This window comes from Larimichthys crocea, unplaced genomic scaffold, assembly GCF_000972845.2.
Source record: "Larimichthys crocea isolate SSNF unplaced genomic scaffold, L_crocea_2.0 scaffold82, whole genome shotgun sequence".
Classification (NCBI taxonomy): Eukaryota; Metazoa; Chordata; class Actinopteri; family Sciaenidae; genus Larimichthys; species Larimichthys crocea.
Genome location: NW_020860793.1, coordinates 926,034 through 939,082, shown reverse-complemented (window position 1 = coordinate 939,082; position 13,049 = coordinate 926,034). Strand labels below are relative to the sequence as shown.

General features: G+C 40.9%; 1 protein-coding gene across 1 annotated transcript in view; it reads left to right on the top strand.

The window, feature by feature from the left end:
• shroom3 (shroom family member 3) overlaps nucleotides 1–13,049 on the top strand; it is a 72,737-nt gene that overhangs the window by 55,514 nt on the left and 4,174 nt on the right. Inside the window, exons 18-26 of the mRNA XM_027277029.1 lie at nucleotides 1,423–1,499; nucleotides 4,035–4,126; nucleotides 4,410–5,145; nucleotides 5,231–5,423; nucleotides 5,764–5,909; nucleotides 7,434–7,533; nucleotides 7,662–7,827; nucleotides 7,928–8,049; nucleotides 9,057–9,467. Coding sequence (XP_027132830.1) covers nucleotides 1,423–1,499; nucleotides 4,035–4,126; nucleotides 4,410–5,145; nucleotides 5,231–5,423; nucleotides 5,764–5,909; nucleotides 7,434–7,533; nucleotides 7,662–7,827; nucleotides 7,928–8,049; nucleotides 9,057–9,467 — 2,043 coding nt within the window. The remainder of the gene's footprint in view (nucleotides 1–1,422; nucleotides 1,500–4,034; nucleotides 4,127–4,409; nucleotides 5,146–5,230; nucleotides 5,424–5,763; nucleotides 5,910–7,433; nucleotides 7,534–7,661; nucleotides 7,828–7,927; nucleotides 8,050–9,056; nucleotides 9,468–13,049) is intronic.

Sequence of the window (13,049 nt, the reverse complement as noted above, 5' to 3'; positions counted from 1 at the left end):
TTATGTGTTTTCATTGTACGATAAGGTTTGTGGACAGACATGTGATCGCTGTTGTCACAGTCTGGATTACTTTTTTTTTTTTTTTTTTTTGAAAGGTCCATAGACACAGAAACAGGAACACGCCAGACTTTATAAATATGACTAAAAAAGCACCCAGAAAGGGAGCGTAGCCCTGCAGCTGCTATTACAAAGATGTTAAGTGGTAACTGTGCATGATGACTGAAACAGAGTTCTGAGGAATTGTGTTGGAATAAGATGAGCTTCAACAAACATAGATGATAAAGTTTACAGTGTTTTAACTTTTTATCATCTCACGTGATAACAGATTATTTAACATCCTTGTATTTGAAAAATTAGTTCATTACCTGTAGTTTCTGCACACCTGAGGGTAAGAAAGGCTGAGGTGTAGTGAGCAAAGATGGATGTTTTCATATTTCATAGATCTGAACTCACCAAATCAGACTGACATCACTGTTGTTGACATGACAAAAACACTTCTTCAAATGTTCATCAAAAACGTCAGAAACCTACTCTAACTTTCAGAGAACATAAAGCTTATCAATTCGGACATATTACAAAAATAAATTATTACTATTGATTTGATTGTATTGGCTATAACTTCATTATCATAAAAATTTAATTTAAAAAATAAAGTTGATAAGATGATAACTTTTCCATCATTGACCAATAATTCATCTGCACCAGTGTATATTATGCATCTTTATTTAGTACACCAGGAAGTCACAGCCAAACCAACATAAAACCACAACATTGTCATTTGAATACAAAACAAACCATAAAATGTTCATGAGCTTTAGGTGTGTGGTAGATGCTTTTATTGGTAGACAGACAAGCTAGCCTCTGCTCTGTCTTCACGCTAAGTTAAGTTAACTGCATGGTGGTGTTATCTGTTCATAGCATGCATTTCACACATGGATATTTCCCAGAATATTAAAAATTTTGCTTTAAAATTTGCACAAAATAAAGTAGTATAAATGTAGTTGATCTTCATGTTGTGTATAATTTGTACAAAATAAAAGATTTTAGAAATAAATAATAGAGTTTTACAATCAAATATCTAAAATTGAGTTAAGTATGGAGATATTGCAGTTATCATGATAACTATCATATTATAATAATGATAAAAAGTCAAATTCATGTTCACCACAGTGAGTTAAATAGTAAACAAAAAATAGATTGTAAATTATCATATGCTGGGTCAGACTGAAGTTCTAATCATCCATCTGGACCTGTGAATTGTGTCCTAATAAGATAATATAAAGCTTTACTGATCCTCTAGAGGGAGATTCACAATGATATGAAATATGAATACTGTATGACTCCGTGAGTGGTTAAAAAAGTATGCTGTAATGATCTTCCTCACACAGCTTGTGTGTGTGTGTGTGTGTGTGTGTGTTTCAGGACTTCCCAACAGGTGACATCCAGATGTTTGGCGCTGTCATCTCTGAACCTGGACGCCACTCTGTAGCTGAGGAAAGGTATGTCACACCTGCATTCAGACCATGTGATCATGTGTCCAAACAGCTGATGATTCAAATCCCAGACAGATGCTGAGTGATCATTAGAGTTCCACTTCTCGGTATTATGTAACAGCATACACTGTATGGACACCATTTGGAGAGCAGAGGGGGAGAAGGACCAGGAGCAGAGAAGGGAGTGCACATTCAGCTCAAACTATCATGACTCGATAGTCAGCCATAGAATTAGAGCCACACTGATTTTTAAAAATAATCAGAAACACATGCAGAAACATTTCAATGGAAACTTAAAAGCAGTATTCGTCTGTGATTAGTTCAGCTGTTTCAGATGTTTTCCGTCTGGTGACTCGTCGTTTGTGACGTGTTCATAAAATAAAAATATTTTGAGCAAAATGTCAGACTGTGTGTTGAGGGATCATGGGAATTCAGATAATTTCTGTGCTGGTATTTTAGCTTGCTTCCATAATAGGCAGCCGGTTTGTTGTTTGTGTGTGTGGTGTTTAGGCTCTTTGCTATTTTAAAACCAAATGTGGCCTTATGAGTTCATGTGCCCTGCTGCTGGCATCAAGCACAGGGGGGGGGTGGAGGAAGAACAGGAATGAGGACACAACAGAGGAGGAAAAGGAAGGATGGAGGGATGAAAAAAGGTGGAGTAGAAGAAAAAGATTTAGCAAGTGTAGGTAGAAGGAACTAAACAAGGTGAAGAGGAGATGAAGGCAGAGGTGAGAGGGAAGGAAATGTGAGGGGAGGTTAAAGTAGTAAAGAAAGTAAAAAGAGATAGACAGGATGAGGGAAGAAGAAGTAAACTAAAAGGAAGGATGGGAGGATGGAGAAGAGACAATTGGGGAGAAGGAAGCAAAGAACAGGATGGAAAGGGGAGAAAAATGAAGGCAAAAAGAGAACACATGGAGAGGGAAAGGTGAGATGGAAAGAAGATAGAAAAGGGAGGAAGTGAAAGGGATAACAGGAAGGTCAAACGAAGGAGGAAGAAGAGGTGAAACAACTGAGGAAAAGAAAAGAAAAAGGGAAAGAGGAAAGACAGGGCGAGGTGAAAGGAGTCAGTATGAGTTTCGCAGCTTTTATAAAATATCTTCAGTTCAGTTTTCACAGATTTGTGTCTTTATTTTTGTTCCTCAGAAAGTCTGAAATTAAATTCCAGGCAGCTTAACAACAGACTTTCTGAAAGCTTCCGAGGAGGAAGGAGGGAGTAATCCCTGGTGTGAAAGAAGGAGAAGAGTGAAAGAGGTGACCTGGCAGTTAAAGATAGGTGAGAGGTGATCAAGAAGTGAGGAGGAGGAGGAGGGAGAGAGGTAAGAAAGGAGACCGAGGAGTCAAAGGTTCAGATGACAGGAAAGAAAAGGGGAAGGAGTTAAGAGGAGTGAGTGAGTGAACGAGTTCAGAGGAGGTTAACAGGGAGGAGAAGTGAAGGAGAGGAGTTAAACAGAGGAATTTAAAGAAGCAGAGAAAACTCCCTGGCACAGAGACAGAAAAATAAACAAAATACCAACTTCCAGTCCACAGGGAGTTATTAACTCCAAACTCTTAAATATGTTTGCTCTCAGAATATGAGGTCAGAGGTCAGTGCAGGAATTCTGTGTGTGTGTGTGTGTGTGTGTGTGTGTGTGTGTGTGTGTGTGTGTGTGTTTGCACAGATCTGTCTGGTGTCTGAATATAACTGGGAACGTGAATGCACCACTACTGGTTAGCGAGCACTGACCTCTGTAAAAAATATCAGCTTCTAAGATCAGAAACTTTAACGATGACCGAGAGGAACCTGGACAAGTTAATGACACCTCTAACGCAGAGCATATTGTCGAGTTTTTGACTTTACATGTACTCTATATTTCAGTTTTTAGCTTGTTTACTTTTCATCCAGTGTTTGTTGCAGCCACAGTACGGAAGAGTTGGACAGAATAAACAACGTACTGATGATTTAGTTATTCTTACAGGATAAGTCTGACCCAATGTTGGCTCATTGAGTCATTAAAATGTCAAGGGTTCATCCTGTGGGGAGCAGGAATGTGACCAGGACATTTCACACAAATCAGACTTCTTGATTATGAGCTATAATGTGTGCAAAGTTCAATGGACATTGCTAAATGTTGTAATTTGGATTGGGTTCATGTTTACATAGGCTTTAGGCTATGCATGTAATTGCCCGGCTCTAAAGCTGTTATCTACTGTTGGATGTTGGGTTGAATAGTCACCCATCTCTGCTCGGACTGTCAACAAAGAGCCTGATATGTGAGCCATATCCCAACTGCTCCAACAACGCTCCAGTTAAATGAAGTGAACTTCTCTCTAACCTAATCACCACTTAAAGGATCAGTATGTAGGATTTAGTGCCATCAAGCGGTGTAGTTACTGATTGCAACCCCGTGGTGGCTGAGAAACATACAAAAAGACTATTTAGACTCAGCTTTTGTCCATCCTAGGCTACTGCAGAAACATGCCAGTTCAACAGGGCAGAGTCAGTGGAAGAGGACTTGCAGCATCTGAATGTCTGTTGTGTTTATTTGTGTGCCTGTCTCTCAGACCTGTAGACATCCAGGCATCAGGAGGACATAGCTCTCATCAACACTCCCAGAATATTCTGAACATCGTCCAGCCTGCAGGGCCTTCGCAAGGTGAGCAAAATAAAGGATGGATATTATGACATGCCTATGAGTTATTAGTCTAATAGTAATGTTTTTTATTTAACAGTTCTAAAGCCAACATGATTTATGCTGATTTAGTTTTTGCCTAAAAACTAAACTGTGATTATCTGGGATTGTTCTCAGGTCACTTGGCCTAGTTTGATTTTTTTTGGACCTGTTGAATTATTCTTTATATCATGTGCACATGATAAAACGTCTCCGAGCACCTTAACTCCCCTTTGAATTATCTTGCTGACCCTTCCCTCTGTTCTAGATCCCGGCCCCCCCCCCACGCCTGTCACTCGTAGGGAGCGGCAGCGGAACGGTGAGCGGCTGCGAGCCAACAGCACCTCCACTTTGGCGGCCTCTGTCGGCCTGCCCTGCCCCTTCTCTCCATCCAGGACACAGGACAGGGGCAGCATTGAGTGGCACGCCAGCGAGAGGCTGAGCCAGGCCAATTTGGATGCCATCACCTTCCCAGGCATCCCGCAAACTGGCACGGGCGACGGCGTTGGTGAAACCTCGCCGATGGACACGCAGACAAGACACAGCATGAGTGACGCCAGCATATTAGAAGATACTGCAAAGGACACATATAGAGAGAGAGCCTTCAGTCTAGAGATGAGGGGAGAGCATTCAGCAGAAATCAACACAAGAGTTCCACCAACAGCCCAGCCCCATTTCCAGTTTGCAGCCCCATCAAACGGAAGGGACAGCGGGAGCACCGCATCCTCTCCCTTATTGGATCCGTCCATGTACCGCCACCTGTCCTCACTGCGGATCTCTGAGTCCAGCCTTATTAGCCCAATCGACCACAAGAAACCACTAGAAACAGACGAGTTGCACGATGAGGTCTTCCTCCAAAATCCTGCCCCTCCGTCACCTCCTCCACCTCCGCCACCACCACCACCCCCAGCAATGAAAGAGACAAGCATCTTCATTGACGACTTCCCTCCTCCACCTCCTCCCCTCGAGTTGGAGCCAGAAGCTGGACACAAGACTATGGAAAGGTTTGTTGTATAATTTTCTTATATAATTACACTGAACTGAAATATCATCACCGTGAGCCTTAAACAACTCCATCACCCCTACCAGGAAATCATCCCTTCGCCTCCCTTCTCCACCTGTGTCGGGCATCCTTCCATCCCTGAAGCCGCATCCCTCCACCGTCACCTCCATCAACACATCTACCACGACTGAGAGCAGCCTCGGTCTTGACTACCAACCCCTGCCCAAGAGGGAAAAGACATCTGAGGAGCTGCGAGTGGAGGCGCTAGCCAAGCAGCTGGTGGGTACCCGGAGTCAGCAGTTACCTTTAATAAATGATGATGTACCTAATGCTGACTCTACCTTTGTATGCATTATTCTGACTCTACTTTGGTCAGTACACCTTTGTAATTCTTTATTACTGTGCCTAGTTCTGACACCATTTGTCATGATGTCTAGTTCTGACTTGCCGTAGTTGTCCTACCTTCCTCTAACCTGACTGACTTGACTGCCGTCGTCCTATTTTTGACTGTACCTTAGTCATCTTACCTCATTTTGATTTTGTGTATCTCCATGTGCCTGGTTATGTCTCTACTCTCCACTCTCTCATAGTTTAATTCTTCTTTTTTCATTGTATAAAGGTGATACAGGACAGCTCTCTGGCGCCGTTCTTGGACACGTGGCGGGGTAAATCCACAGTAGAGCTGATGCAGGAAATCTTTCCAAACAGTAAACTGGTTGGTAAATCGCCATGGCAGCGTAGGGGTAGCAGCCGATTGGATGACAGGTAATTCTGACATCATATGTTCTGCCTTTGTAAATATTCACTACGACACTACTAGTTTTATTGCCAATGGAACGATCTTCCTTTCTTTAGTTACCAACAGTGGGATGAACATCACAAACTAATTCTGTAGTTTCAGGCTGGAGGAGGATCGCTGGGAATTTCCTTTAAAGTACTTTATGTAACAAAACCATAGAGACCTCAGAGTGTTTATTTAGCCATGAGACCAAAATTGCGAAAAGTGAACTTATGTAACTCAAAGACATGATAAACATAGGGGGTAAAGAACTTCCTGCAAACCAACATTTGTCATTCCTGTTGTGTTTGCTGACAGGCTCAAATCTGCTGCTGACACAGAGAAGAAGCATCACAAAGCTCTGCTGTCTCTGCATGTTGTGGCCTTTAACGTCAGTGACACCTTGAATGTGTTTTGACTTGTTGGTGAACACAATGTTCAGGGAAGAAGTGTCTTCCTTCATTGAAAATAAGACAAACAACGATTCATTTAGAGGCATTGCTTCTCTGTTGTACATGTACAAGGGTCCCAGAAAGGTTGTCCTTCCTCAATGACCTTAGTGAAACTTGCAACAATCCTGCAGCTACACTCTGTAATGTTACAATCATGTGCACATTTGATGTAGTTTCTCCTAAAGTTATGACGTTATTACTGTTGCCATTTTTGAAAATGCGTGTCTGCTCAGTGTGTTAGCCGTGTTTCCAGAAACGTTCAATCAATCAGTTAAGTGGACGTCCAATAATCAGGTGATTGGTAGTTGCATGTCGAAGTGTCCTTGAGCAAGATACTGAACCCCAAATTTTCCATCAAGGTCAAGGAAAAATCTTTAAGGAAAAGACATCGGACACTTTTTCTGACTGTTCAACCGCAGCTCAGATATATTTGAGTTGCTGGAGGTCTGAAACCAGGTTAGCAAGTTAGACGTCTGCGTTAGTGTCTGCAATGTCAGCCCGGACAGGAGAGACCAGACCAACCTGATCAATGTTTCTCAACAGTGTGGCATGTGAAGTGTTCAGTCAGCAACTGTTTCATCAAACGTAACTGCAAAGGTAGATAATAGAAGTAAAAGAAATAGAAGAACTGTTGATTGATAAAGTTATAAAGGTGTCCCTGTCTACATAATTAGTCTTAGTTGGGAGATCTGATTTCTAAACAGCTAAACAATGCTGCCACCTACTGGTCAGAGTTGGTATAGAAAGGACTTCTCTCTCTTTGTTTTTACTTACTCCGAATATAAGTATGAAAGGGTTGATTTTGTTTTAAACCTGTTGTGCATCAGAGTAGTCAAACTATAATTAATATTAAACATGAAGCAGGATAAAGATGGTCAGGATGTCATTAGTGAATAAAAAGAATGTTAGTTATCTTACCCTCATTATTTTCTTTTTCTGTTGCTTGCTATCTTTCCAGTTTCTTTGTAACATTGTAACTTCCAAATGCAATGAATCTTGTGGAAATGGTACTTTCTCAATTCAAAATTGAACTTTTAAATTCTGCTGTTGTTGTCATAGGATCCAAGATGGTGTCTGTGATCCTGCTCAGAGCACAGTGATGGATGAAGGGAAGGAAACTGATCTGGATGAGGATGAGAAAGACCTCAACACCAAGAAGGTAAAAAAAAGTATAGACAGGGTCACAAACCAATACCATTCGAAATGCAAAAGAGATAGACAGAAGTTTTAGAAGTTGTTTGGACAATAACTTATCATGTGCCACCGTGTTTCTTGCCCTGTCTACAGGTGGAGCTGTGTGAGGCTCTGAGGTGTAGTGTGGCGGCCCTGCGGCAGGAGAAGGAGGCTCTGTGTGAGGAGCAGAGATGTCACCAGGAGCTGGGGACGAGCATCGAAACACTGGTGCAGGAACAGCTCAAAACCAACGAGAGGGACAAGTACAGCATGTTCATCGGTACAGTCTTACTATCGCTGTAAAAAAAAATCTGTTTTAGTAATGCAGTGGCTACACCAGGGTGTTGAACACTGAGATGTTGACTTGGTTGTGTCTGTAGGAGACCTGGAGAGGATCGTGAACCTGCTGCTGTCTCTGTGCAGCCGCATGTCGAGGATCGACAGATCTCTGCTTGCTCTGGAGAGAGAGGAGCTGACGCAGGAGGATAAAGCAGAGGAGAAGGTGAGACAGGACAGGATCTACCTGTCTGTTTACCTGTTAACCACGTGCCTCTTACGGGCGTGAAGCTTCCCTGGCTTCACTATTCAATTCAATTATGATTCACCTGTCAATATTTCTCAATGCTACACGCTGTCAGATAGATCTGAACTCAAATTTGGGTGTGTTTTTCACTCCCCAGTGCATTTATGGACCTTTGTTATCCCTTCTCATGTACCATGGAGGGCCACACAGAGATGACATGAAGTCAGATCAATGAAAAGATACTTAGACAAGTCACTCGCAAACTGACATTTGCAACATCGCAAATATTTTAAAAATATGTAGAATATTCATCAGTCAGTTTTATCAGATGAAAACATTTTTCTTTTTAAAACGTTGTAAAATGCTTATCTTCATGTCAGATCGGGGGTCATGGTGCTACACTGCCGCCACAGGGTGGAGCTAAAGTAACATGGTTATAAGTAACAAGTTGCAGTCAGACAAGTTACAGTAACAGCCGACTGTTATTTAAAAACACTCGAGAACTGGCTAGATCTCAGTTCATGTTATGCATAAAGGATGTGATGGGACAGGTTGTCATGGTAAGAACTTCATTAACATCACCAGACAACTAAGATAGCAGATATCAGTGTCACCTATAATGAGTGTGATTACAGTTTTTATGGTAGTTCAGTTCAAAAGGACATGACTGTTCCATCTAAGACATATGCTAAAATGATCCAGGACTGTCATGCTAATAATGTGGCTCAAACTGTTTTGCATGAACACTGCTGAAAAAAACAAAGAGCCAGCATGGACGATACCAGGATCCTGAAACAGAAGTAGCTAAATGGAATTCAGCCATGGTTCATTTTATTATTTACATAATATGTTAACATGGGGAAGCGAGCAGTATTAGTTGTATTCTGCACCTTCATTGCTAGATGCCACTAAATCCTACACACTGGTCCTTTAAAGTATGAGTAATAATGATTCTGATAACTATTTTGTCGTCTCCTCCTCTTCAGGAATCTCTCCATCACAAACGCTCTCTGCTACTCAGTCAAACTGAAGACGCCTGGGAGCTAAAGGAGAACTTGGACCGGCGGCAGCGCGTGGTCCACGGCATCCTGTCCGGCTACCTCACCGAACCACAGCTCCAGGACTACCGGCGCTTTGTCAGCACCAAACCTTCTCTCCTGATTCGCCAGCGGCACCTCGACGACCTCATACGGCAGGGAGAGGAGCAGCTGACGCGATTGGCCGAGAGCCTGCCACAGGAGGTGGCGGAGGCTTGCGGCTGGCCGAGAGCATGTCCGTTCTTACCATCCAACCCTGCCCCCTGCTCTGCTCCTTCTTCTTCTTTTCCACCGCTGCTTCCACCCTCTGTTATTCCAGGACCCACCCACTCAGTCAGGTCAACAACTGTGACATCACTGTGATGTCACGGACGGGCCACTGTTAGGAGTGGCACTGAAGGAAATGAAGAAGAGACAATTGGCTCCCTGAACTGAAGGAGCATTACATGAAGGAAGAGTGGACCTGAAACAGACTCCGGAACAACTATGCAGACTTCACACATGAAGAAGAAAAGCCTTTAATGTGCCTCGTTCTGTTCACACCCGACTACGCTACACCTTGACATCAGCAACCAGCACTGTGTGGACTAAACTGACTGCTGCCAATATGATTAACTGTTTATCCTGTGCTCTGAAAGGTGATTTTAAGGGCCATCGGGTGTTTTCAAGTTCATCGTCAGATACTTTAAAGGATAATTCCAGTGTTGGGGTTAATTTCCTGCAGCTTTTCCAGCTCTCAGTAAAGACAAGCAGCTTTCAGAGCTGTAAGTGCTTTAGTTTATATTAGAAATGTCAATAAATATTACCAAGGACCTTCAGCTAAAGAAGCCAGAAGGGTTTAATAAAAATGACCTTAATCCAAGTTAGACGGGAGACTGAATTCATAACAAGATTATAGAAGATTAGTTTTGAAAGTCCCATCACACTGGAACTGGCCTTTAACAACTCTGATGGTGCTTTCAGGAAGATTCAAACGTTCCTCCAGGAGCCTTTATTTCTGACGATGAGACAAAGTGAGCAGGTGTGTCATCTCCCAAAGACAAAATTCTTCAGAATGAAATATTATTCTGTCATCTTGTCAAACCCTTCAGAGATTTTCCACAAGAACCTGCTCGGCTCTGGCACGCCTCCAGTCAACTCATAAGAATAAATTAACACCAAATTTGGAGGGACGCTGTTTTTATTTTCATTTTCCAGCTCCAAGAAGGATCCACACTCTGCACCTGAAGATGCTAACTGCTTTGGAAGAACTTATGATCACCGTCATATGATACTGTAACACTAACTACTGTCACTACTGTCTGTGTGTCTGGAGCTTGTAGCACTTTTTTTAGCAGTTTGACTACTGTTTGCAGCAGAATTTACACTGAATGATGAACGTGTGAAGAATGTCTTTGTTACCTTAGATGGGGCGAATGGTATTCAGTTGGTTACAAACTGCAACTTCACCACTAGATGCCACTATATCCTACACACTGGTCCTTTAATCTGTTAGATATCAGGTCCACAAAATGTCAAGAATAACAACAAATGACATCATTTGCCAAACCAAAACATATTTAACTTAAATGATGTGAAACACTGTTTTTAATTGATAAATAATGTAAATGATTATTCAATCACTGAAATTGCTGATAAATGCCAGGTCTATCCTCAAATAATTAGACACACTAGATATTTGGATTATGGTTTCATGCCTCAAGTTTTCCAAGTTCCAATAAACTTGCAGCTTCCTGGTAACAAGCTATCTTAATGGTATTTTTTGGTCAGGAATATGGTCGCTGATCATATATAAAGAGCACATCAAGACACGTCATTTGATTTTGAGGGTCTTCCTTGTGCCTATCTGTGAAACATTTAGACAATGTTTAGTTTTCTAGTTTTCTTCCAGTCCTGATAAAAATTGACATTTGCCGTCAGAGAAATGAGGGCAGCACACTGAGACACTGAGAGGAAATCAACACTACTTTTATAGAACTGAATATACTGAACAGTAATAAGAAGGTGAAATTCTTCATTTAATCTCTGCCTGGAGCTTTTATTCAGTTAACAGTATCTGCACTTTGTCAGCACTGCCTGTAACTGCAGGACAGAAAAGATGCACATGTGATCATTGCTCATGTTTTCTTTAGTTTTTCTGAGGAAACATACAGAAGGAGAAGCCTAAAACATATTTTGAAGGAGCAGTCCAGCAATGTATTTTTATTATTATTATTACTGCACATCCACAGACCTGGGCTGCTTTATTGTTAGAATCATAGTAGCCATGAAATTGCAGAACTTTTTGTATGAGTCACACCCCTAAAAGGTTGTATATCTCCCAAAATTTGCCTTCAGAAGCTTTCTGCGATAAATTTGTATGATGAATGATGTCACTGTGACATCATCAGGCTCATTCTACCACTATACAGCTACACTCACAGGCTGAGTAGTCCTACTCAAGACGAGTAAACAGATTTTGTGCGTTAAATCAGTTGATCTTGGATTTATTATTACTGGAAATTAGGATTTTTTTCTCCTGGACATGAAAAGTTGACATTAACAAAAATATTTGTTGGTGAAACCATGAAGTATTTATTTATGTTGAAATTGGAAATGTTGCGAATTTGTACTTTACAAGGTAAAGTAGATAAGGAAAGGAAAAAAGAAGACAACACTCTACAGCCAAGAAAATAAAAAAAACACAATAAATTCAAAAGAAATGTTCAATGTTGCGAAGCTTCTTTTTTTTCTCTATTTAAGTCACAATCATGATTTTTATTTTATTTTATTTTTTAAGATCAAGTTGCAGAATTTACAGAACTTACTGAACACATTCTCCCATTTTAAAGAATTATTCTGTCTACAATTGAAGGCGAATGAATGTTTTTTTAAAAAATATATGTGCTATTTGGTTTTCCCTCAGTTCAATTAATCTGGGGACACCAAATGGTATGTACAGCATCAGTCCTACAGAATCAAAATGTATTGTTTAATAGCACTGTGGGGAAACTAAAATACATAGATAAGTCAGATAACCGAAATCTGATCAATGGATTTTGACTTTTGACACTCTGAACTGTTTCATTTTACATCTACAGTGCATGTTTCATCTGTCTCTTGGTTTTTAGAGCACCTTTTAAATATTCTCACTTCATATTCTCCAAATATACAGCACACAATCTGCCTTGCCAACCATCAATAACCCTGTTGATAACGGTTTGTTTGCTCATTGTTGTTATTTGCAGAGGCACAGCGGAATATCTCAGACATGTTTTGGTTCATTGTTGAATGGATTTCAATGTTTGTTTTGTGAAAGAAGAACAATTAAATAACCTGGTTTTTGCAAAATAAATGTATTTTGTAAATGACTTTGTGTCTGCTTTAAGTTCTCCCACAGAGACACACACAACACTACTGTACACATATCAGGCTTATATGTGTAGTCTGATCACACCATTAAACTGTACACTACTCTAACAGCTGCTTTCACAAAACAAGAGCTAAAGCTGATATAATCAATATTTTTATAATGCCAGTGGATCTGATGACTGGTCCTTGCAGTTCCCTTAAGTCTTGCAGAGTTTGAAGCATCTCTTCGCTCATCGTTTAGCTGTCCTTTAATGTTTCCGTTCACTCTCACAGCTCTAAGTTCTAAAACTCAGATGTACACGACCTGCTCAGCATAAACAGACAGACACAGTTACAGACCAACTGGTGAACATAGTGGAGCACTGAGCAGCTGAAGAGACATATTTCTCTCAGAGGCTGTTGGATACTAAAAACTGAGCTAAAAGAGAGTCATCAGGTAGCAAACATGACTTCAAATGGAATATATATATATATATATATATGTGTGTGTGTGTGTGTGTGTATGATTAGTGCAGCTCTCAAATTCTCAGTATTGTAGCTTTAATTACTAAGAAGTTGCTGTTAACATCTCTTTGTTGAGGTTATAGCATG